The 27,031-nt window shown below is 40.7% G+C and overlaps 1 protein-coding gene across 9 annotated transcripts in view; it reads left to right on the top strand.

The window, feature by feature from the left end:
- DCLK1 (doublecortin like kinase 1) overlaps positions 1-27,031 on the top strand; it is a 301,926-nt gene that overhangs the window by 227,616 nt on the left and 47,279 nt on the right. For 3 of the 9 annotated variants that reach the window (XM_069467346.1, XM_069467344.1, XM_069467345.1), the window contains 2 exons: positions 1,623-1,717; positions 5,812-5,868. In XM_069467346.1, coding sequence (XP_069323447.1) covers positions 1,623-1,717; positions 5,812-5,868 — 152 coding nt within the window. Of the gene's footprint in view, positions 1-674; positions 694-1,622; positions 1,718-2,723; positions 2,727-5,811; positions 5,869-17,381; positions 17,467-20,013; positions 20,123-26,959; positions 27,018-27,031 lie in introns of those variants that run through there. The other 6 variants (XM_069467342.1, XM_069467343.1, XM_069467340.1 and 3 more) reach the window with 3 other exon arrangements.

The following is a 27,031-nucleotide window of genomic DNA, read 5'->3' on the forward strand; positions in this document are numbered from 1 at the left end:
AAACCCAAACAACAGCAACAACAAAAACCTTTAGTTTGGGGGCTTATTCTAGAAGGAGTCACCAAATACATTTCAAAGGCAAAACTACAAATTAGTACAGCATGGGGTAGGTGACATTTTCTAAGGTCTTTGGAGGGAATGACAAAACAAGGAGCTTCCCACTTTCATGGGCTGTAAGTTTTTGTGAAAACATCCTGTCTGAAAATAAATCAATAAACACCGTACCTTGCTCCTGCGTTGTGTGGGGGTGTTATTACCTGGTAGATAGCAAGCTTTAGAAGGGTTATTGTCATTTCCATGTTCAGATGAGTCACTGGGTCTCTTGCCCCCAGAGGCACCTCATTATGATTCAGTGCAAAGTACTGAAAGCACTGGGGCTTCCGGAGGGAGCCGGGTGGGGCTTGCGGTGGCTCCTCCGTTGGCACAAGGCTTAATTGACACCTTTGATGTAGCCTAAGACAGAACCCGCACCTCCCACTGCTGCTTGGGAGACGTCAGCCTTACGCAGAAAAGGCATCTGCTGATGAATCCTGCATCTCATTCAGCCTGCTCTGGGAGCAGCCTTAGCCATCCCTAGCTAGTCCAGCCTCTCCCACTCCGGCTGCTGCTCGGCTCAGTGCTGAGAAGAGATTCACCTCTTGGCTACTGTCAGGTCCAACACTAAGACTGTGTCCATGTTAGAACTCATAGAAGGTAAGTGAAATGCACTGCCGCTCTCCCTCGTGGAGAGCATTTATTATGCACCCTCAGGAATGTGTGTGTGTCCCGGCTAGTTCTACTTCACTGACTGTGGAACTGTAGTGTTGTCATTTTTACAGGTAAAACAGAGGCACCTCATGTATCTTTATAAAATCATGTCTTTAAGTGTTTTACCTGCTCGTGGAGGTGATGTTACTTAGAAAAAAGCATTGCTTACTGAGTTCTGTGGCTTTAATTCAGTTCAGTGAGAGTGGTGTATGAAACTCTTGAGACTCGAGTAGAATTCCAGTGATTCGAACCTGTTAGAAAGCAGCTTTTCTTTTCAATGGCAGCAAAGACAAACTGTGAGTTGTTCCTCAGCATCTGTGGCCAGTTACTTTGTCCTGTTCAAGGCAGGTCCGACAGAATCAGGCTAGGGTGGTGGACGGGGCAGAAGCGTATGCAGGAACTTTTTCCAGAAGTAAGTTATTAATTATGGAAATACAGTGATCTGTTAATCAGGTCACTGGGGATGTCACTAGTGAGCTGTGCTAATATCTACTCCTGCTGGGTAGCACTGGGCAGCTAAACTAAAGAATTAGGGATGAACCCCGTTGAAAGTGTCTCAGGACCTTACCCACATTCCCGAAATCCCCGTTGGCACAGTTAAAGGCATCGTTAATAAATTCATCAGGAAAGTTGTGAAGAGTGAGTGTATTTAAAAATTCTTTTTGTCATCTGCTGCTGTATTAAACACAGGATTAACAAAACGGTGACTTTCTAAAGAAGGCTACTCCCCGAGGCTCTTGTTGATACAGATGAAAGGGTGTCTAGAGTTTTAGCACATGCCCGTCTATAACTGTTTATTTCTCGGAGAAGATGATTTGTCATGAAATTCTTTAACGTGCCGTTTTTTCTCTCTGTGTGATTCTTTGTGTTTCTAGTTAATGGAACCCCCGGTAGTCAGCTCTCTACTCCGCGCTCGGGCAAGTCGCCAAGCCCATCACCCACCAGCCCAGGAAGCCTGCGGAAGCAGAGGGTAAGGCAATAAGCAAGCTGCCCATTGCAGACCTGGCTCAGCTCGGTGCAGAATGGTACAGGTGCCAGCAAATAGTGCTGCTTGTCTCTAGGTGATGACCAAGCCAGGGCAGCAGGTGACCAAAGGTGGGTCACTTATTATTGCTGTGGTTTAGCTAGAACTCGGGGCATTTAATTTCTTTGTGAACTTATCCAGATCTTAACTGTGAAAAGAATGTGCCTTTGCTGCTTCACTTTTAAATACCCTCCTCTTTTTGTTCTGAATGCACAGACTTCATGAGCTCTGGTTTGTAAGCTGTCACGATTGTAATGAGTTTTATTAGTTATCATCATTGACCAACAGGAAAATAAGAAGTGCTGGTAGTGGCAGGGAGGGCCCTGGTGGGAGTTGCGTGTGGCATGGAGTGGTGTTCCAGAGCAGCGTAGGGTCCACAGGGCAGGGGGTGGGGACATACGGCCTGTGTTTTTGTGAATGAAACTCACATCAAGCACCGTCTCTTTCATCACTACTTGTACTTATTTTTAGCCTCTTGGGTAATAATGGAGAAATTGGCTAAGCTTAGAGACCATAGTGAAAAAGTTACTGGAAACAATGTTAGCTTCTCCACGCCAAGGAAGGGGGTGAAGAGTAGTGCTTCTTTCAAGATGGAAGAACTATTGTTCTCATCCCTTCACAACTTGTATTGTTTGTCTTTTCCAGTAACAATGAGGCAAGGATGAAAGGAGTGGGAAGGGAGAAGGGAGGGAGGTACAGTGGAAGAAACTGAAGGCCCTTCATGGTCCTGATTTCAGAAGTGCGGAGTTGTCCTGAGTTGCTCTTAGGAGGTTTTACGATGGTGCTCACCCAATATTTTAATAAGAAAGGACTTTTTGCAGGCTACTATACTCAAATACTGGACTTTTGAATTTTGTTCTTTTTATTATGTGTTTTAAAATAAGGTTTCTAAGTTCCATAAATTTAAGCTTCATCCAAGATGGAAGGCCCTCTCTTCAAAATTCCTGCCCAGGTTGTGTCTTTAGGCCACCAGAGCTATCAGCTGTCTAAAAGTGGGGGGCAGGGAGACTCAGTCAGTCCCCAGTTCCTTCAGAGCCTGTTGCACCAAATATCAAGTTTTATTATCTTTTTTACTGGTTCTGTTGGCATCAGGTTGAGCTTGCTTGGTTTGTTTGATGAAGCCTGGGGTTTGGCACCAGCTTGTCCACCCAATGGCTTTGTTATCTTAGATGAGTCTATTATCTTTTCTGGGCCTCAGTTGAAAAAAAAAAAAAAACAGAGCTTTTTCCCATATAGAAAACTCAATAATTCTAGTTCCATTTGAGTGTTTTCACTATGGTTTCTTCTTGGCCACAGTCTGATTTGGCATTTGAATGTACAGAAATCCTTAGTGAACTACTCAAAGAATTGGCCAAATTCATTTAATCTCCTAGAGGTCTATCCTTGAGTGGAGGAAGAGCTGGTGTGGTCATTCTTTTTTTGTAAATGTTAACCAGGAAGGCTCCAAGGGACAGCCATTAGGCATGGCACGGGAAGGGCCCTCTTTCAGAGAACATTCTCTCTCTTAAAGTGTCTATCTTGGAGAGTACACCTCACGTAGCAATCCCTCTTTAATCTCTGAGCTAATTAAACTCAGATTAAGGATTTGTTGGTGTAGCCCATGCTTAGTTGTTGAGATTAAGAGTGATTGAGGGCCGGGCGCAGTGGCTCACGCCTGTAATCCTAGCACTCTGGGAGGCCGAGGCGGGTGGATCGCTCAAGGTCAGAAGTTCGAGACCAGCCTGAGCAAGAGCGAGACCCCGTCTCTACTAAAAATAGAAAAAAATTATATGGACAACTAAAAATATATATATAGAAAAATTAGCCGGGCATAGTGGTGCATGCCTGTAGTCCCAGCTACTCGGGAGGCTGAGGCAGGAGGATCGCTTGAGCCCAGGAGTTTGAGGTTGCTGTGAGCTAGGCTGACGCCATGGCACTCACTCTAGCCTGGGCAACAAAGTGAGACTCTGTCTCAAAAAAAAAAAAAAAAAAAAAAAAAAAAAAAAGAGTGATTGAGAATCCCTGCTACAGATGGGAGCTTCTCTCCCTTCTTGTTTGCTGTGGAGACTTCCATCTTGGGATGTAATGCTTTGCTCAAATGTCCCTTTGTTGGTAGAATGAGGCTAGAATTTTCTTCTTGTGCTCTCTTTGTTCTCTGCTTCATGATAATTTTGTCCAATCGAGGCAAAAAATTTCCATCCAACTATGTGGCCACTGGCTTATGTAATTAACATTTCTAGCACTTCGGAAATGATTATAAGGTATGGATCTATTATAGATTCTTCATTTTGCCATTTAAACTACCATAGCACACACTGTACTTGAAAGAAAACACAATCCCATTTGTTTTAGGGGGACACAGGGTTTATCACCATCTGAAAACATTTATTAAGCACATATTGTGAGCAGGGTACTGGATATATTCAAAGATGGTTCAGTTTCCAAGCTTTTGAATTTAAGCCATAAATGAACATCCCCCATCCATGTACCATGTCAATGCATAGAGACGTTCTCAGCTGCTTTAACGAGAGGCGCTTTCATCTTGGTGTGTAGGCAACTGCATCAAATAAGCCCTCCCAGTTAAAATGGGCCTAGAATATCCCTAAAAACTGATCCTGTTTCAAATTTGGTTAATGTTCTTCTCAAATGGTTGGCTATACTCCTATGCAGGAAATACTGAAATAAGTGAAAGATGGCATGTGCTAAAAGAAGACACTTCAAAGAATAAATTAACTCTCTTTATTGCAAATTGGAAAACAGTAGCTACTTCTGTTTTTTCCCTTCTCTGTTGCCTAGCAACATGGCCAAGAAAATGAGTTGACTGCCCCCACCCCATCCCAACACACATACACACACACAAACACACACACAAACACACTCATACCCCATTTTAAAATACAAGAACATAAGCTATTTTCTTAAAAGGAATACTGAGACATTTAACTAGTTTCTTTACAAATAAAAAAATCTATATTTTTATTTGTATTAATTATGATGATTCAGTCAGCTTTTTTTCTTCTGTTAAGATCTTATTTTCATGTTACCTCTTTTGACATTTTAGAATAGTCTTACACAATAAGAGTCTGCATGCCAGACATTTTTCTTCATAAACATATTCATGGCGATGTACCAAGTAACCTATTTTTCCAAAGCACAGTTATTTAAGTTGCTGTCTAGAAGCGTTTGGTCACAGAAGCAGATCTTGGAGGCTCTTTTCCCACCCATGAACTTTTTTTGGTCCCATTTCTTAATCCATCAGGAAGAAATGTGTTGTGTTGTGTAGGTTGAATGAAGCTCCCCATTATACTCCCACATCCCTGACTTTTGTAGATTATCTGATCAGTCAGATGATGTGAGGAGTGGGTGGTACGAAATAGGAGAAAAGCCAACTCTAGACACTCTCTGCAGAGCTGAGCTGGTTGCCTGGCTACCAACAGAGAGATCTAGTAGCAGGAAGGGGCAGGAGGGAAGAAGAGAGGAGGTGATGAGTTGAGTGTTTGGAGAACAGGGAAAGAGCATTGGGAAGGGATGGCAGGGGGGTGAATATTGCACTCTTTCTGTTGTCCAAACATAAAATTTTGAAAAAGCAATTCGCATTGGGTTTATGTTCCATGCAAATGCAATGCTTGAGTTGCTGCTCTGGGACCAGAATTTGCTGAATGCCAGCTGGGGCTCCCAAGAAATTATTTTATGAGGTAGGCAAGTTCCATTTCTGCCCAGAATGGGAAGGAAGTGTTCAAGGAGGAATTGCCTAGACTCATGGTAGCAGAGCTGGCTTTGACAGACCTCAGGGGCCATCAAACTCCGCTGGGCACCAGTGAAGGCAAAACCTCATGAGTAGGTCAAGCAGCATTTTCCTACCAAGAAGGCAAAATCAGCACCATTTTGTCTGTTTAGATGGTTTCTCTATTATTATTTTTTCTCGTATCCCAAGTTGGTGACATTAAAAGGTCTAATGATATTAGAAACCAAAGGATACCCATTCATTGTTGCTTCCAAGAGAGCAACAGGGCACCCAGAAAAGCCAAGTAAACAAATCTATACTGCCCTTCATCTTTCAGGACCTGTACCGCCCCCTCTCTTCGGATGATTTGGATTCAGTAGGAGACTCAGTGTAAAAGAGACAATGGAGCAATGTATATGGTTTGTGATTGGGTGAAGGTTTCACATTTCCTAAGCAAAAGTCTAACAGCAGCATACACAAAAGAGTTTTGCATACCTTGACATGATAAAGACCAAATCATATGAAAGTACTTGTGTAGGCATTTTATATTCATGATGTTTATCCTTGAAGGAGAGATTTTTCTTCTAAATATCTCCTGCATTGATTTGGTTGGGGAGAGTTTGAACATCAAACCGCTCAATTGCTGAGATTTTCGTATGAGGCCTGGCTCTAGATGAATTTCATACGTGAACCCCAGATGGAGTAGAAGAACATGCTAATGACATAGCAACAGTATAGAGTCATAATTTCTGTAGATGGGGATATCTTTTTAATCATTAGTAGGCATATAGATTTTTCTGTACTTTCTGTAAAGCATATTAAAATGGCATTAGCAGGCATTTTTTTTCTTACAGTTATATTCTTTTTAAAATTTGAATTGCAAAATAATAAAAATATTCAGTTAGATTTTTTCTTCCTGAATAGTAGAAAAAGCTATTTATCATTTTGTGAGTTGGTATATCTTAGGCGAAAAAACTCATGACCAGGACACATCTCATGAAGACTCTAAAATTAAGCATTAGGAACTTTCCTTGTTTCTGTTGTCAAGTAAATTTTATTTTTTGTTAAAGTTATCTTTGATTGGAAACAGCATGAGTATAGCTTAAGCTCTATGCCAACATGAAAAACTTGTCCAGTGGCATTGCTATAATATTCTTCGTGTCCAATGACTACAGTCATTTATGTAATTTTTCAAATGAGCCACGGCTGAAGCTAGGATTTTTTTTTTCTCACATGCAGAGCTAAAAAATTTTGTCTGGACTTTTTCCAAAAAATCAATTTGAAAAGCAAAATTATCTTAAATGGTGCTGTATAAATCAGGCCCAGAATATTCAAATCTCCATTCTGATAAATCCTGGATCTTGCTGGTGTTTTGGAAATTTCCATATGCAAAACTCCTTTTGTGTTAAACCAAGTAAGTCTATAATTATAACCCGTTGTTAAACATTAACCTACTAATTCTGCTCTTCTAGTCCTCTGTTTTAAACATTATAGTCAGCTTTGCTTAGAAATAAAATAATCATTTTAAAATCTGAATGTTAAAAATTAATTTAATGTGTATGGTCTGTTGTATTTAAGCCATAGCCTAGTGATCATTTACTTTTACTAGTTCAAACACTAACAATTTAAGACTTGTGAAGCATGCTTTTGATATTCTCCAGGCTTGACATATCTCAGTAGGTGATAAATTAAAAATGTTTGATGCCATTTGGAGGATTTTACGTGATTTTTTTTTCAAATTTTGCTTGAAAACTGAATTTAAAAATGTTTGATTCAAGATGGAGAGAAGTTCAGTTGTCATACACTGTTTTAAATGTTATTGATTTATCTCCTTGATAAATTGTTCAACTAGCAAATTTTACCATCTGGTTTGTAGTTACATATGTTACCATCTCACTTTACAAGTGAATAAAATATTCCAACCAAAAGAAGAAGAAGAAGAAGAAACGTCCAGGCAATCTAACAGCATTTGAAAACTTAGCCTTATAATAATTAGTGCCTCATTATCCTGTCTGTTGGAGAGAAAGACACTTCTCTGGCAGGTTATTTGAGAACTGCAAACTGAACCATTCCATCTTGAAAGAACAGTTCATAATAATACCTGTTCCAGACTTCAGGTTTTAAAACTGTTTCCAATAGAAATGACCAGAGACTCCTGCTGAGATCAAAAGGCTGCTTTGTTTTAGCTGAAACAGTAAACATCTGTGAGGTTGCCTATGCTGGTGTCTGTTTTAGTTATGTCTTTGTAAAATGCATTACTTAATACAGTCGAGTCCATAAAAGATTAGTATGTATTTGACTAAACTGTCAAAAATGCAAAGAAAGCAATGGAACAGTTAATTTAAATCTGGTGGGGTCAGATGGTCCAGAACAAAAATAAATTCCAATAATTTTAACATCCCTGCACTGTCAATCTTATGGACAACTACTGCTTAGAAAGGCCCAATAAATGCTATTTGTTCTGGATAAGTGGCAGATATTGCCAATTGATATAAAGCCCCTGGCTTTGTTTAGACACGGCAAAAAGAAACTGGACTTGTACTAATTGCCGATAGATATCATGGCCAACTTTCCATTCAAGCAGTTCCAAGGGAAATGCTATTCTCCAGCATTTAATCTTTTGAACATATGATTTTTATTAAAGGACTGTTCAGGGGCTATATATATCATTTACTTTTTGAAACTAAAGTCCCTCAGAGATTGAAACACCACACCATTTATAGACTTTGAGATCTCTTTCTATGCAGCACATAATTCTATTATACTAAAGAAGAAATAAAAAATTCTTAGCAACAAACCAGAAGTTTTCAGTTCATTGGTGAAACTGAATTGGTGATTTATAGGCACTTAAGATTTACTTGTAGAATTCTTTATAAAAAATTAGGTACTGAATTTTAAAGTTGTTCTACTGAGCAGGAGAGCACTTCAGCAAAAGCCGTGCATTTTTGTCCTTATGGTAATCCTTAAATGTGTTTTGAAGACATCGTGCTGTAGTTGAAAGTTTGACACTTTTTAATTTGCACTCACTTTTTCTCTTTGACCTAGACATTATAGAAGAGATGTTAGAAATATTCTCCTGCTTTCAGCATTTTAGAAATGCAAAACTTTAAAGTGTGAAGTTCAGTATGAACTCAAAAGTCTGTGGTTCTAGAAGCCACGTGGTATGTTCTTCTTTGTCTTGCTTAATCACCTAAGCAGGAGGGAACATATATTGGCTGTGTGCATATGTTGGCTCATCTAAATATTAAGAAACCAAATAACATTTTCTAAAAACATTTGACCCAGCATTGATGTACTGTGTGTGTTCCCTGCTTTAACCAGCAGGGGTACTATGGCTGCAGCCATTGCAGATCTGTACACGATTAGGCGCTTTTTCTTTTTTTCTACTTAAAAACAGTGAATTCTACAAGCCACGTTTCTTAATAAAAGTGAATGAAAATATAGAATAATATTCCTGAAAAACAATTGCATATATTTTAACTAGTGGACTGCTAAATTTCTCATATGTGGCCATATATCTATACAGGTGTGTGGGTATTTATGTACATTTGCCGGGCTTGGTGTGTACGTGGGTCTGCTTCTGTATTTGTGTATGTGTACAGACCATAAACAGTGAAGTATGGCATTTGTGATACAGCCTTATAAGTTACTGGCTTTTGTGGAATTGTATGGAATGAAATCTTCATGTCATAAAGTGTTACTCTGTGACATATTAATTGGGGCACATTTAAGTTCAAGAGCAGTGTGCTAAACTAGTATGGCAAATGGCTCCAAATATTCGTATGTACTGATTTATCAAAGAAATGAAATCTAAATAAACAAAAAATTTGAAATCCAGCCAAATCCAATATTATGTTAACTATTAAATGTAAGTACACATTAATGTTTAATATTGTTATGTCTTGGTGCTCAATTATTAAAATGATTGAATACTCTGATTTTTTTCTACAGTGTGTCAGTGACTTGTAGTGATTGTCAATCAATATTCACTAAAAAAGAAACATTGAGTTGTGAGTAGTCAAGTATTATGTTGAAACATAAATAGAAGAGAATTCAGAGTATATTTGATTTGAAGTAAATTTAATAACAAAGCCAGATAACCTGTAAGGCAATTCTGTATGTTCTTTCAAAACACTATTCTAAACTGTTGACACATTTTGAATATACTTGCTATATGTGTGTATATATCTACATAAATATATATACACTTGAAAATGTTAATTGAATGAATTACTCCATATGCATACTTTTGCTCATTTATGCATATTTGCATTAGCCTTGGTAGCATTTCTAATCGTGCATGTTAGTGACAACTGTATTTGACTGAGATATCCCACAGAGGTATAGTGTGAAAATTAGAGGTATATTGAATACAACATACCAATTGCCTGAGATAGTGTGTTATACTGTCAGCTGAAAAATATTTGTAATTTTGTGCCTGTAATGCATGTGGAAAAAGTACGAAATCAGAGGCTCTCACCATAACTTTTAAGGGTGCATGACATATGGTGTCTTTAAAATGTGGTTCATTTTAGTAAAGATGATGGATAAATTCCAAGATAGTATAAATGATGCATGTAATACATGAATGTTTGTATTATATATGGCCACAAAATGTCTTTGAAGACAGGGTAGTAGATATCTGAAAGTTATAGGCGAATAATTATGAGTGTTAATTTTCTTGTGTTTTTTTTTTTTTTTTTTTTAAGAGTTTGTGCTCTTCACAAGCAAAGAATTGAGTTTATTTTTTCTAAGGACTCTTTTTTTTTTTTTTTTTTGTTGAGACAGAGTCTCACTTTGTTGCCCAGGCTAGAGTGAGTGCCGTGGCGTCAGCTTAGCTCACAGCAACCTCAGACTCCTCGGCTTAAGCGATCCTACTGCCTCAGCCTCCCGAGTAGCTGGGACTACAGGCATGCGCCACTATGCCCGGCTAATTTTTTCTATATAGATTTTTAGTTGTCCATATAATGTCTTTCCATTTTTAGTAGAGACGGGGTCTCGCTCAGGCTGGTCTCGAACTCCTGACCTTGAGCAATCCACCCGCCTCGGCCTCCCAGAGTGCTAGGATTACAGGCGTGAGCCACCGCGCCCGGCCTCTAAGGACTCTTTACTTTGAAATACACTATGAATGTTGTAAATTTGGCTACAATTTTTATAAAGAAGTTACATACTTTCTGCTTACAGTTTGAGTTGCTTGGATGTGTATTCTTCTCTTAAAAAAACCAGTTGGTGTTAAAATGTTTTAAACAGCAATATATTTTTAAATCCATCCATTGAGGCCATCAGCAGAGTTTTATAGAACTAAGGGTTGATGAAATGTTTCATTTAACTACCCAGTTTTGAAAGTTCCATCACTTTGTGCTGTGGTTTCATTGTAAAATGTTGTATCTTGTGTTTCACACTGGACCATGTTATTCCTCTTGAAGTTAACTTTGTGATGCCTAACACCTTAGAGTAACTATATAATAAACAGGAAAAACTGCCTATGTTGTTCAGTGAGTTTCTTTCAGAAAGCTTGATAAACAGACACTGAAATTAAAATGACCGTGTGGGGTCAGGGTTACCTCCATAATCATGTATATGGCATTCTTGTGTTGTAAATAGCATCAGCAAGTGACCCTTGAGTTACTGCAGAATGGTGCCACATGACATCTCAAGTATAAAATACTGGCAGTAACAACAAAATAAGATTATCTGATGAAGAATTCTGTTTTAGTTGTTTGTATTAAAATCCATAATATGCCTTCCTCTCAGGATTGCCTTAAGGATGAATTTGTCAGACATACTGGTAACTGGTTGAAAAAAAATTAGCATGCATTTTTAAAAGCATACTAGATGTTTCCCGGGTTTGAAGGCATTTTTCCCAAGATCATGTAATTTGCAGGAAAAAAAAATGTGCATGTGTATGTGTATATGTCTGTGTGTGTATGTATACATGCTATTTACTTTGATATCACTGGATAATTAAATACATAAAAATCTTAAAATATTATGAAATTAATTAATTAAATAAATAATAATAAAATATTTAATTCCCCAACTTTAATTTAGAACAAAAAAATCATAATCTATTTCATTCATAATATGATAGGGTATAAGGGAAGAGAAAAAATTCTGCTAGTCAAGTTAGAAAAAAATATTTCACATTAAATTTATTATAGAAGTTCAGAATTCTGGTTTTAAATCTAACATTTTTACTAGATTCACTTTAATCTTAAAATTACAGTTTTCTTTAATTGGTTCTTTTTATTATATCCATAACTGAAATGTAATCAATCAGTGTCCTTAGCAATAATGGTACAATTGGAGGGAATGTTTCCAAATTTATAAAAATTCCAAATTGTGTTTATACTTTCTTGCTTTTTTTTTTTCTGTTATGTCGCCTGGGCTAGAGTGCAGTGGTATCATCATAGCTCAATGCAACCTCAGGCTCCTGGGCTCGAGTGATCCTCTTGCTTCAGCCTCTCCAGTAGCTGGGACTGCAGGCATGCCCTCCCATGCCTGGGTAATTTTTCTACTTTTTGCAGAGACAGGGTCTTGCTCTTGCTCAGGCTGGTCTTAAACTCCTGAGTTCAGGCAATCCTCCTGCCTTAGCCTCCCCAAATGCTAGGATTACAGGCATGAACCACTGCACCCAGCCTATACTTTTTTAGTATAACTGGAGTTTAAGATAAAATGTAGCAGGTGCCTGGAAGAGTCATGAGTTTCTCTCATTATAGATGGGGAATCCCATTTGAGAAGTAAATCATGGAAAAATTATTCTATCCAAAGTAAATACACTAGATGGCTTCCTGGCCCCCTTCCAAACTATGATTTCAGGAAGAGTAACTTATGAGAGGAGGCGTGTGGCTACCCAATGGTACAGTCTCTTCAGGACAAATGGCTCAGATTACGAATTTATACATCTTGGCCTGAGTATAGTGACTGGACAGTAGATGCAAGTATAGATCTAGTTGCAACTGAATGTATTTATTTTTGAAATCTTAGCTCTCGTGGCTTCACTAACATAGATGTGATACCATTGTTTCCATTTTCATTTTCTCTTCCTCTCAGTAAACCAACTTCATGAGTAACAGTTCTTCTGTCTTTCAGAAAATGTAACCACATCTTTATGACAACATTTTACCTTGTTCAGTATCCATTCTTAGTTTTGCTCATGCTTGTCTGTGCTGTAAACTTTATTTAAGTTGAATATGCTATGAAGGGTGCAGACAAAGGAATTTGGAAAAAGGAGTTCCCTTTGTGCCTTGTTTCGAATAATGGAGCCTTATTAGTAATTGCAGATTGATGTCGTCAATTTATTATTCCATACCCACATGGGAAGGAAACAAATGTATGGCTTTTCTACATCACATAGACACATTATGGGACTGAAGCTTTTTACATCAAGATTATTATTTAATTTTGTTATATGAGGTCATCGTTAGAGCTTCTGTAGCCCTAAAGTCATGATCATCACCAAGACAACTGTTTAAATGTATTGGTTGTGTTTCCTTTATAAAATTGATCTAGCAATGATGTGATAGTGACTACTTGATTTCTAAATTCTTTGTAACCGTTTTCCAAATCAGTATAAATTCAACAAAGTAATAACTACATGCCATGACAAAATGTGAAGTGGAAAAAGTGCAATTATCCAGCCAAAGCTAAAGTTATCTGGGGAGATTTTCTACCTTTATTAGATCAATTTTGTCTATTGGATATTTTCAAAATCTTTATGCAGTGTGGACCCCAGATGAGTGACAACATTTATACAAATGACAGGAGTAACTCATGCCATTTAAAATGAGCTGTTTTCCACTACATAGTCATCAGATACGTCTTGGTAAAATGTGGCTAGAGCTGTTATGTCAGCTTTCTCACTTCAAAAGGTGTGATATGTTCTCCATCTGTTATATGATCCCAAGCTAAATAGCTACACTTAGGATGTGTTCTTACTTAGGGCCGTGCTTTTATGAAGGTGTGCCATAAAAGCATCCAGGTGCCGGCAACCTGCCCAAATGGTTTCCATTAAATCAGCTTGGGGGTGATGATATTTAAAATGTCACATTTCTCAGAGCAGCTAATTGCTTTAAATTCCAAAATAACTGTATGTTTCGTACTGTACACCCGGATGCCTTGGAATTGAAGCAAACATAAAATCTTATCAGCATGTAGACTATAAAATGGTGTATCTGTTCAGAAAACCAAAGGAGGTAAATCGATTTCCTTTATAAGCCATCAAAAATACAGGTGGGCTTTTCAGCCCCTGTTGGTCATAAACAAAGGCTGATTAATCTCACTAGGTTAATTCTAAAGAACAAGAACTTACACATTTTTCTTTACTATGTTCAAAATCCTTCAATCAGACTATGGATAATAATCAACACATTCTAGCAAGGTCCGAGTTAGTGTATTTAGGTGGATTAGTAACAATCATACTCAAAGAGCCATGCTGATTCCTGAAATGACTTCAACTGGGGGAGAGAGCAAAAACGTTAGGTGACCAAATCAGAATCCAAAAAATAACAGGCTGGAAGGATACGAATGTAACAAATATAACGTTTAACGTGCGTAAATGTGAAGTCCTGGACTTGATCCAAAACAACAACTCTCAAATACAGATCAGGGAGACATTACACACCTGTGAGCTCAGTGTAAGGTTAAAATACTATGGCTCCATCCATAGTATTTTGGATGTAAAAGAAAGAAAACTCTATTCTTCACTCTGTGCTGGTCAGAGCACACCTAGAATATTGTATTCACTTTTGAGCACCAGCTTTAAAGAGAGATACTGACAGCTAGCTTGGGTCCACAGGGGTGTGAGGACATGGAGTCCTGCCCCACGACAAGACAGTCAGCCAGAGAAACTGGGAACATTCAAATGGAAAAAGAGAAAACACAGAAGGAGCCCAATAGCTATTTCCAAATATCCGAAGCACTGTCATGGGAGAAATGGATTAGACCTGGACCGGGTGACTGTAGAGATGAGAGATTGGACCAATAAATGGAAAATGCAGGGGGACATAATTTCGACATAACTTAAAGTAAAACTTCCTATACTTTGCTTCCCATTAACAATGAAAAGCTGCCTCAGGAAGCAGAGTGTTCAGTACTGGAGGTGTTCAGACAGAAGCCATCTGATCGCCAGCCGGGGTTCCTGCAGAGGGGAATTTAGTCTCTGGATGGAAGTGGGTGGAATAGGCAATATTTAAGGTCTAACCCAGTCCCTGAAATTCTGTGAGTCCATGAATGGTCATTGTCTTGGAAAAATATTCAGTGTTAACGGTCTGATTTCTTTGGGAAAAAGAAGAAATAACGCCATTTGAAGTTTAATATATTTATTTTACTCTATTTCAGCATAAATAAAATGAGAACTTTTAATTTTCAGAGTTACCCTGCTTGTCAGTAAATATGTTTTCCTCTTAAAATTGTCTGTCATCTGTTACTCTCAGACAGCAGGAAATTTGAAATGACTTGGGGTACATTTGCAAAAGCAAAAAGTTGAGAATAAGCAGTCATAAACATAAGCAAACTTGTATTAACCATACTTTTTTTTTTTTTTTAAACCAGAGCCTAGAAACCTTGAGAAGTTTTTGTTCATAAAGCAGAGAAAACACAGCTGGCATTGTGGCAAGAGTTCAGGGTATCAGCTATTTGGTGGCACTGTTGAAAAGGCAATTCATTTGGTTGATAACGCAGTTAGTGAATAATACCCAGCAAGTTTATAGAATGTTACAGTTTAAAAGATGTTTTCATATATCTTGGATCAGAGCTCTGTATTGAATATCTGATGTTCTTATTAAAAGAATAAGCTTTTGGATTTGAGTATCTAAATTGTGGACATCTTTGCTAGGAAACACACTACTGGTCTATTAATTTGGGTGCTTGATGGAAGAATGTGTCTTTGTATTCCGAAATTTAAAATACCACCTGACAAGGCAGCACCTGCCACCCCAAACCACAGTGTGTCTGCTTTATTAAACACCTTTTGTGATGCTGCTGGAAGAAGCTCAAGGACCAGAAAGCCCAGAAGAGGTCTACATTTTAGACATTTACTTAGTACTTTTCTGCTTGGAACACCATTATGTCTACAGCAAAAACAATGACACAAGGGATAAAGGATCTCACTGTTCTGGAAAACACACACCTTCTCCTCAAATGGGGTTATGTTAATGTTTATTTTCTCCAGTCATCGACATAATAAATCTCCCTTGTCTCGGCCTCATATTGCAATATTATAAATACAAGGTTTTCACAAACAGACATCCAGCCATTAAAGTCAGCAGAGCATGGCCTAGAAGCTCAGATGTTTACAGTCCCCTCGACAGAGGGGGTTATGAATACATAGTTAGCGTCACACTAAGAAAACCTCTGTTTCAACATTCCGATCTGAATCCCTCTTTCTAGCCTGCCCTGTGACAAATGTGTGCTGCTGGTCACAAAAGGTGGCTGGATGAGAGAAGACGGAAAAATAGCTCGAGTCATCAGGCTTACTGAGGGGGGATTTTTATGATATTGGAAAATAATGGGCACATCGCACAAACTGTGTGGCAATCACGGGTATACAAGAATAATCACACAACTTCTAGAATGTTCTGTGGGAAAGCAGATGCATTATAACTATTACTTTAACTTTCATCCCCATGGTGTCAACTGTCAGCTTGGACGGGCCCGCCAATGGGACATGCTCATGTTAGCCACACCCAGGCGCCTGACTCACATGGCCCTGCAGTGATGTAGGTAGCACTTCCCCAACTATATTAATCTCTTTAATGCAAACTAAAATCTTTGCATGTCCTATGCAGGATACTCTTGGGCACAATGAAATTATATAAAATCTCTCTTCCCTCCCACGTCGTGCACAGTTAAGGCTGGATGGAGTGGGGAGGAGGTTGAAGGGACACAGGTAAGCAGAGGAAAAATAGGTCAACGCTGCTTCTGGCCACCTCTTCATTGTTAACTCAACTACAGATGCTCTTTCCCTTCTCTCTGCTCCACAGACAGCCGGCACCTGAGCCCCTGCCGCCCCTCACCGCCTCCCGTCAGGCCAACCGCGTGGATTAACCCAGGGAAACAGAAGGAAGATCTTTTAGGACAAGCTGTGTTCACTATTTAGAAATAGCATGGAAATGTGCAAATTGTTTTCTCAAGAAATAGATGCAGAGCTGGAAAAATTCATTGTTAAAGTACTGCCCCGCAGCCAGTCATGATATTAAATATTTGATATTGTTTGGTCCTCTGAGCTCTCTGATACAGTTGTTACCCTGTTTGCTCTCGTGGGTCTTGGGTCAAAATTCATGAATAATAATGAGGACATCACCAGGCCTAGGCTTTTATTATTGTCTTTACCTCAGACGTATTATGTAACATTTAACAAACCGGTAACTTGCTTAGTGCTTGTGTCTTTACCTCAAAGTGGAATTAACAAACCCACTCTTTAACCTTTCTCCCAAAGTTGTGGTAAGGCTTAATATTTGTTTCTTAGGATATTTTATAAAAACAACCTGAAGAGAAATTTTGCTCTATTGTAAGACTAGGATAAAGTAGTGGATAGATCAGAATGATGCCACTTTAAGGCCTGTTTGCTGATAGACTGTGGAAGAGTGAGGTGAGATGCCTAAAATCTGTGAAACCCTAACAGTGGGCCGAAGGATGCTCATTTTGAGAAAAAGGAATAAGAAGTCACGGAACATTCAAGTTTATGATAATTAGCCTGATCCCGTTACCACAGCCTATTCTTAGTAAACGGAGGGAGGGAGACGTGGTCCTAATGGAATATCCCAAGGACCTCTATAGCCAAGCGTTAAGACCAAATCCTCCCTGGTAGTGGGCGAAGCTATCTCCCGAGCTTCCCGGCTGTGCGTAGCAATGGAGTCGCGGGCAGTCTGACCCAGTTTTTTATTCTCTGTTCCTGTCCCCTCACAGAGCTCTCAGCATGGCGGCTCCTCTACCTCACTTGCGTCCACCAAAGTCTGCAGCTCGATGGACGAGAACGACGGCCCTGGAGAAGGTGATGAGCTTGGGACTTGGTATCTGAGGAGGCAGAGGATGGGTTGGCTAAATTTGCTCCAAAAAACTATAACTTCTCAAGCAGAATGCCACGGACAACCGTGAACAGCTCTTGAGGGTTGATTGCAAGAGGATAGGGTTGCATGTGGCTCCCTCCAGGGACTGGTGTCCACTCTGTGGGCATGAGAAGAGAGAGATGTCCCAATCTGGAGTCCTTCTTAGGATCCGTCTAAGTATCCTAGAAAGGCCAGCTATAGCCTGCTGTGGAAATGAGAGCAGATAATTGCTGCCTTTGTTTTCCCAAACAATGTTCACTTTTAGTATATTAAAAACAATTTACTGTCTTGACTGTTCCAGTCCCATAGATGTATTCTAACTTAAGATATGAAAATATGACTTTATAAAAAGGATTAATTGGTGGCAATTTCAAAAATATCCTTGAGCTCATTGACTTCAGTGTTGTGGTCAAATGACCTGGATTCCAGAACTGACTTTTCACTAACTCACTGGATTGTTTTGGACAAGGCTCTTCAACTCTCCACATCTTAGTTCCTCTTCTATAAAACATAGGTTGTAATACGTAACTATTTCCTCCCTGGGGGTTGTTATCAGGCTCAAATCAATTATGGGAAAGTATTTGGAAAAGTACAAAAGTGATACAGTCAAGCTACAGTTAAGCTCCTCTTAATTGTCTTAAATGACATGATTTAATTTTTTCCCCAAAAATACCCTTTGGGGGAAGCACTTTTATTATGTTAAGTGAGATATGTGATTTACATAATAATTATTTCCTGACTACCAAGCAATATTACCATGCAATATCAGACGTTTTTACATTTCCAGAACTATGAAATTCAGCCAGAAGTCTGTTTTGTTCCAAGGTGTTATGTATTCCCCTAATGAAATGAAATGATTCTTGACCTAAGCCTTTGGCTTGGTCTTCTTAGCCAGAAGCCTAAAAGGTACCTTTTATCAATCGCTAAGAAAAAAAAATCTCAAGCCATGTGCTTTGGATGGGTGTCTCAGCAAATGCTCCCACAGGAAGTAAATATCCCAGGGATATTTACTTTTATTGTCCATGCAGTGAAGAGCCTTAAGATGGTGTCCTCTGGGAGATGTTTTGTAAATGTGGGTGCTTTGCAGTAGACAAAAATCCCCAGGCTGAGTCCCGCAAACAGAAGCAAGATCATGGCTTCTTTGGGGGTGAGATGGGTAGGGGGCTTGGCCCAGGCCATCACTTCATTCTGGAGGCCACCGAGATGGTTGCTAGTGGGGTAAGAGTGAAATGTCACCTATAAGGAGGTGAAGCGCCCACACAAATGCCCAGGACAAAAGTAGTGGCAGCGAGTGTGCTCTGTTTGTTCAACACTTTCCAGAAATTCCATCCACTCTAGAATCCAGAGTGATGCAGACCCAGCATCATCACAAAGCAGGAAGGAAGGCTCTAATACAGGTATCTGACCATTGCAAGTTTGCGTTTGTCCTTCTCCAACAGTACAGCGTCAATGTGAATACAAAAATCACCAAGAAAGCCCATTCACCGCCTAAGGTTTTAATTTTATTTTGAGGAGAAATGTTTAGGCTTGGTTTATGATGAAAGGTCAAAAGCGGAGCACATTTAGAAAACACACGAGGCTTCCATCACATTTTGTATTCAGGTTGCCTGAGGGAGAGAGCTAGGATTTATAACTTTAAAGCATGTACATTTTAGAGCCCCGCTATAAAAGGCTTTTTACACCCCTGAGATGTTAAAGGTTATCCAGCATATTTATGTGACTTAAGTGTGGCTTATTTAGTTTTATGGCCTTAGATATTTAAAGCATTATTAGGCATTTGTAAAATATTTCAAAATGCATTTTCAGGGGGAAAATGTGTTGTGTTAGTGGCACTAACATAATTGAAACTACAAAACTGTTCCGTTCACAGACATAATAGATATTATAATTTTAACTCGACATCTGCTACGCAGGTTGCTGGTGAGAACATTTGTCTGAAATCTGCTCACTGAGACTGGGGAGGGGTGGCCATCAGGGCTCGGTTCGTAAGGAATTTTACGGAGATCTCCATTTCAGGATGTAGTAAAGCTAAGTGTCCAAGCAGCAGGCATTTTTCATGCTTGTACAATGCCAAACAGCCCAGAGTCTCTTGCGAACTGCATTTTCCTCCTGCGCCATACGTAGAAATGTCATTTCTCTGTACACAGTGGGTACTCAGTAAATGCTATTGATCAAGTTGCATGAAGTGGAAAGAGCGAAACTTCCTCCTCACTTCTTTCCTTTCCCCACTGCAGCAGAAAACCTAAGTTGCTCTTGTATGGGTCGGGGTAGATTCCCAGACATTTCCTTTGAGTTTATCATTTGTCTTAGTAAAAACTGTTGAGTATATACAATTTCAGCGAGGGGAGGGTGACGGTTGCCTCACTGTACAGAAAAATGATAGATTGATTCTGAATCAGTTCCAGTCTATTAGATGATACTTCTAAATGTTTCCTTGTGCAACATCTGTGTTCCCTTTTCCATCAATAAAAAAGTATTAATGATTCTTTCAGAAGTGTCGGAAGAAGGCTTCCAGATTCCAGCCACAATAACAGAGCGATATAAGGTCGGAAGAACAATAGGAGACGGCAACTTTGCTGTTGTCAAGGAATGTGTGGAAAGGTGAGAAGGATATCATTTGCATTGAACTTTAAAGGTAACATTTGGCGTTACGTTTTCCAAGACTGTTTCTCTATTTGCGGTCTGTGGCACATACAGAATAATTTATTGTCTCAACTCCAGATGCAAAAAAATTTTTTACAAAAAGAAAAGCCCATCTAACAGATTTGAAAAATGTAGTGGTTCCTGAAGACAGTCTATAAATTAAGGACTTTGATTTTTTTGTCAAATGTACTCAGCAAAACTTTGCCAGCTCTTTCAGGTAAGTTTTTTTATTTTGTTAAAGAAAAACATATCGAGTAGTTTCTCCCCACATACTTTTTGTGGCATATTTTGTGAAGGTCAGATCGTTCTCGTATAGAGTTTGTGTCTGCAAAGTGTACTATCATAAATTAAATACATACAATAACCTTGAAGAGCTTTAAAAATGCATATATACTGCCCCCAACAAAAGTAGTGTTTAATACATTAAAATGTATTAAAATGAATGAGCCAGGTACTCTGGGCCAAAGGGAAGGGTTTAATCCCTGGGTTCTTGGCAACTAATTGAGGACAGTAGCTGGTGGCTACTAGATGGAGAAGTGACAACTAATAAAGTGACAGCCCAGACTGAGGCAGCCTCAAACCTGGATTTCTTTTTACAGGCAGTTGCTTGCTTTAGGGGGCCTGGTCAGCCAGCCACTGCTTCTCAAAGCTGGGTGGGCAGGCTATTGAAAGTCCAGGGGAACTTGCCTCGTTCCTTGAGACAGGAACGAGGTTTTTCTGGGGGCTGGCATGGGGTATACGCACTTGCCTATTGCTTCTTCTCTGCCTACGATGGGGCTGGATACCCTATCAGCTCCTCACCACTCTGTAAGAATCACGTTCTACACTCCACTCAGAGCAGATGACTGGATCTAGAAGACAGACAAGAAGGCTTTGGCCTACAAGATCCAGACCTTGTTCTCTTCCAAGGGCTTTGATTTAGAAGCATGGATTCTTGCCATATTAGAGCTGGACATCCACCAGGGCCTCAGATACCAAGAGGGCTCTCAGTTTGGCCAATATCCACTCATGTGCTCCCTGCACCCCTTGCCACTTTTTAGAAGATGCTTCCCCAGCTAAGGTCGCGGAACCCTCCTTAAGCTACCCTTGGGCAGGGGAGCTCACACTTTGCCCCACTCCACTATGTCAGCTAGGCTGGGATACTCCCACAGCGACAGAGACCCATGGCACAGGAGTAATAGGTAGCTGGAAGAATCCCTCAGTCAATGCTGCCAGGCCACCTTTCTCCTCTCATTCCTCCACCACCGAGCTGGACCATTTGGTGCACGGGTGCCACACATAGACAATGTCCCATCACATTCCTGGGCCTCACACTTTCCAGAACAGAAGCAACCATGAGTTACTGAGCACAGACTATCTACAAAGCCCTTCACTTATGACATTTCATTTAATTAATATAATAACTCCACAATGTCCATATTGTCTCCATTTTATAGATCAAAAGCCTGGAGAAGTTAAATGCCCAAGTTTGCTCAGTTAATAAGTACTTAGCAAGACATAGATCCTAGCAGTACCCACACTTTTAACCACTCTACTCCACTGCCTCTAGTAGGGTGTCTGTAGTAAGACTCTGGCTTAGCTGAGCCAAAGTCATACTCATCGCATTTGGCCTTATATAAATAAGACAGAAATTACGTTGGGAAAGCCATTCTTAAGGTAATGGATGGAGGCGTGCATGCAAGTATGTGTGTGTTTATATAATTTTTTATTTCATTGATACTTTTACTGATAGTAAATCCAACTCATTTTAACTTTATTTCCACTGTAGCAGAAAACCCCATTTTTAGCAGATTGCCCTGCCCTCGCACTGTGGGGTGTCTGGGTATTCGCCAGTGTTCGGCATCTGTTAGGTCTGACACGGTGGCCATGTGCTGTTTCTCCTAGCTAGTCCGCGGATCGGGATGGCATCTCAGTCCAACAGTGTTGGTCTTCTCACAATAGACATTTCCCATTTCTCCATCCAGAATTAATTTGTTTCTTTCTAACTTGGATTGCATTCGTCTTGCACGAGTTCACATCTCGGGTCTCACTGTATGAAACTTCAGAGCCAAAACACCAGATTGCCCCATGAAGTGTTCGTGTTCAGCTCCTGCTGGAAAAGGACATATGGCATGTGCCCTCTCTCCCCAGAGATATCACAAAACATTCTTTTAATATTTTCCAGAGGTCCGAGAAAATAAAAGCAAGCTAGGAATGTTATGAGGAGCACACATTGCTCGCGGGTGCACTGCCTTGTTCTGAAGGATGAATATGTATGAACAAGGGCGAGCATGTTCCTCCCCTGTTAATAATATGCTGTCGCAGGCAAGATTTTCCTACAGCGATGGACATAATTGCAATGTCTTTCTGTGGTCCTGTGCCAGCATATTCTTTAGCTGATATAGATCCATCTAGATTTCTGTCTATGCTCCAGGAGCAACTTCTCAGGGGGGCCTCCGGGTCCCCTAGGACACGCTGAAGGAAGTGAGTGGACTATGACTTCAGCTGGGAGAGAGATGCTCTATTTTGAAGCTGTTTTTTGGAGCATTTTGAGGCCCCAGAGCAAACTGAACGAGCTGAAAAGCACAAGTAGAGAGTTGATATGAGGTGCCCGAACCTTCCTGGCTCTGGGTGGACCAGTTACCACGTGAGCCAAGGGGACGAGTGATGCGGTTGTGAGCAGAGCTGGTGTCCCAGGTGGCCCCTGGCCTTCCTCCCGCCTGCACTGCTTGCATTTTTTAGTAATGTAGGCAGCTGAGCTGTCTCTCCTCGTCTACCCATAAGCCAAAAGAATTGCATAACAAAACTGCTGGCTCTGGGCATGAACATAAATAGGTCAAACCCACCAAAACAAGGTAAGAACGTAGTATCTCCAAAATAGGTTGCTTCCACCTAGGAAATCCTCAGAATTCTCAATACCCTTAAGAACCATGTACCTGCAGTTTATAGGCCTTTCCTTTGGAACTGGGAGTTGGAGGACGAGTCAGTGCGAAGAAGCCTAGACATCTCTTGGCTACCTGATTGCTGTTCCTCCTTCCTTCCTTCCTGAGGCTCCCCTGGCACCTGACAGCCGTGGGGCCCTTGCTCAAATCCAAAGTAAAACTCCACTTCGGAAATGTTGGACAAGACACTCTGGGCTGCCTCAGTCCTCTGCTCTTGGCAGTTACCTCCTTATGGAAGAGGCTGAGATTGGGTTTTATCAGGATTAGCTGGTAAACAAAGGGTGCAGTTCACTAACCCCTCTTTACTGGGGTGGGGGTGGTATTCCTGTCATTGCACTGACTGCCACCATGCTCTGCAGCTTCCACAGCTGTCCAGCAAGTGGGGAGCACCTGCTAGTTCAGGCCCCTGCTGGGCAGTTCTGGTGCAACAGAGAGAGAGAGAAGACACAGCCCCCGTACACAGACCCTTGTCCATAAACAAGGGGTGCCAGGAAATTCAATGGATGCTATGGTAGAGGAATGCCTGGGAGCTGTTTTTCCTTCACATACTCTTTTCAAAACCTTTGGAACATAGCAAACAACAGCAACAACAACAAGAAAACCCACATTGGCCCAGAGCGTCCCAGTCTTGCCAGCCATTCCGCCCTTGATAATCATTCTATGCTCCCTGGGGGAGGGGTGCCGCGGGCCGAACCCAGCCGGGGTTGAGAATCACTAAGTTAAACTAGACAGCTTTCACCAAATCACTTTCAGCACAAACATAAAAAGTTAGATTCAATTCAGTTTTGTAAAATTTGGAAATTTCTCTCTAGTAGTTTGGGCTCTAACCCAACCTTAATAGGAAGGTGACTTTACAAACTGATTTCCTGTGGACAAGAAAGAAGACAAAGTTTTCTGTCACTGCTTTTGTTGTGGCATAGAGAGTTCCCTAAAAGGTCAAGAATATAATTCCAGGAACAAGTAAGCAAATGGCCTGTATTTTTACCAGAAAATTTCACCCGCTTCTAGTGTCCCAATACACCACACTGTAGACTCCTCGAAGACCAGGTCGCATTCACCTCTGAACCCACCAAAGAACCAGGCGTGTCACTGCTCAGTGACTAATTACACAGGCACAGCCGTCCTCAAAGTTCCAGGAATGTCGGAAGACAAATACGTTAATTAAGGTTTTATTTCCTGCCAAGTGTTTTCACTTAAAGCAAGCACTTACACTTTTATTCCATGTATACATTTAGTTCTGACACCTGTTTGCAGGCTCATTTGCCAGACTAGCCGCTTTCCTATAAACCATGTGCTTCTGGTAATTAAGGATTTTATGATGTGACTAGTTCTGCCCTCGAGGACTCAAGGAAGAAGTTGCAATATTAATTTTGCTGGTCCTCTGTGGGGTCATTGTCCAATATAAAATATGGGTAAATGGAATGGAACATTCAATCCTATTACAAAATGCTCTGTGTGGGAAACCCACATGGTCCTTCTTCCTAGTGTGCCCCAGGGCCACCCCGGCCAGGTCCGCTCCCCGCTGCCCCTCGGCTGTAGGCTCAGGACAGACGCTGCCTGCTTGGCCCCCTGGGAGCGAACACAGCCGCTCGGTCACTCACCGTGGATTCTGTTCCCTGTGCGTCTGGCTGTAGAAGGCGCTCTGCACCCTCTCTGTGCCCTACACCAGCCCGTGTCCTCCAGTGCTTTCACGTTACTCGTTCAGGGGAGGCGAGGACCAAATGTCAAGCATGGAGAATCACAGAGCTAAGAAAGCCCCCTCTCTTCTGACCAGCGTGGCCTGTCCGTCCGTCCCCTTGTGGAGGCGAGGAAGGGAACACCTGTTTTCATTTTTGAGCCTCCCAAACCTCCAGCCTCGCTCTCTGTCCCTGCCTGGGATGGCTGGTGGCTATCGAAGCTGTCAGGGCCATGGTCTAGATTCCCCTGCCATTGAATGAAGCGTGTTGAAGCAGATAGGAAATTGCTCATGTATTCCAATCTCAGATGTGCTATATCATGATTTTTTAGTGATTTAAAAAAGCAGAATCCAGAAACACCTGAGCTTTTAGTTTTCCTCTTAAGTATTTTCAAATTTGCAAACAAACTCTTCAGAAGCCCCTTAAGAAGAGGCTACTTAAAGGGACCCTGTGGTCTCATGTCTATAGCGTGAGGAATGCCTTTGTATATAATTCCACTTTCTCATTTACATTTGCCCGCACATTCTTAATTTTTAATGTTAAATATTTTGGTTTACCTCTTACTGCAGTGCTTTCGCTCCACCCCTCCCCCGGGGCCTTGCTGGTGGTCTGGTGTTTGCGTGGGAACATCAGCACACCAAGCCTGCCTTCAGCCAGGGCCCCGCTCACTCCTCCCTCCCTCACGGCCTCTCAGCCAGCCATGGCATGGTCTCTGTTGAAGGACCAACAAAGGCAGAGCGGCAGCGGCGTCCCTGGGCTCCCCAGTCCATTTCCTCGTGGAGTTAAGGCAGTGTGGATTTCTCCAGACACCCACTTCTCTGCAGGAAGGCCGCCCTGAAGCAAAGGGTTGTACCTTCTCCCATCTGAACCTCAAAACCCTCTATTGGAGAAAAGAGACTTCACAGTGATTCTCTTATCCTGGTTTTATTCACCAGATATAATCATGACAATTCAACGTTTGTTGAGTGTCTTTTGCAGGAAGTGTACTGGGAGAAGCATTTTTAGAAGTAAATGACATGAACAGTTTCTAAAATGCCTTTGAAACAGATTTTTAATACCTGGCCTCTTGATTTACTTATAGGCAAATCATTTTCTTGCTCCAACCACATCACTAGGAGATCCCATTTAATTCATCATACTGAAGATTTTAAAACTCTCTTTTTAATTTTTTTTTTTTTTTTTTGAGATAAGAACTCACTCTGTTGCCCACGCTAGAGTGCAGTGGCGTCATCATAGCTCACTGCAGCCTCAAACACCTGGGCTCAAGTGATCCTCCTGCCTCAGCCTCTGGAGTTGGTATTTGTTTTTTGTGCGTGTGTGTGTGTGTGTGTGTGTGTGTGGAGATGGGGGTCTTACTGTCTTGCTCAGAGTGGTCTGGAATTCCTGGCCTCAATCAATCTTCCCAACTCAGCCTCCCCCAAAATGCTCGGATTACAGGTATGAGCCATCATGCCTGCCCTAAAATTTCTTTCTTAATCAACCTGATTTCCCTTATATCCATTTGGATCCATAAAATTGACTTTTATTTATAGGTAAAAAGCTAGGCTCTCTTAGTTTCACACCAGACGTGAAATGGCAGTGCTTGGAAAGTAGTGGTTTATTATGATTAGTAAGTAGACATTGTGTCCTTTGATAATAGATGTGTCCTTGTGTTTGGCGCTGCAGTATCTTAGAAATGTTAACACAAATTACGAAGCTATTTAAAGGTAGCAACACGGCTACACCCTCCCTCCTACACCTGTCACAGATGAAGAGTGATGTTGATTGTGCTGTATGGGGAGCAGGGACCCCAAAACCAAAAGCCCTTGTTTTAATGGTGCCATGTGACTTTGGGACAGTGCGTTTGTTTTAATTGTCACCTCCGTTTTCTTTCTATGAAATAAAATGAGACAGCCTCAACCTCGAGGCAAGAGGAGTTCAGCACCACAGTAGCCACAGTAGTGTTTTTATAACAAGCATGGTGACATGAACAGCTCAAGATTTTTCCATGCTGGCGTATTTGTTGTCCTTACATTTGGTTAATCCATAAACATTTACATATTTCTTTGCTAAAAAAAAAAAGGGAAAGGAGAGTCTTTCACAAAATATTTACACCATGATGCAAGATGTATGGGTAAGAAATTAATCCCTAAAAAAAATGATTCAATAGATCTGAAATTCAGTTTTATTTTTTAAAAAAACAAACTTTCTCTTTGCAGGTCGACTGCTAGGGAGTATGCTCTGAAAATTATCAAGAAAAGCAAATGTCGAGGAAAAGTATGTATAATGTC

Source organism: Eulemur rufifrons, chromosome 4, assembly GCF_041146395.1.
Source record: "Eulemur rufifrons isolate Redbay chromosome 4, OSU_ERuf_1, whole genome shotgun sequence".
NCBI lineage: Eukaryota > Metazoa > Chordata > Mammalia > Primates > Lemuridae > Eulemur > Eulemur rufifrons.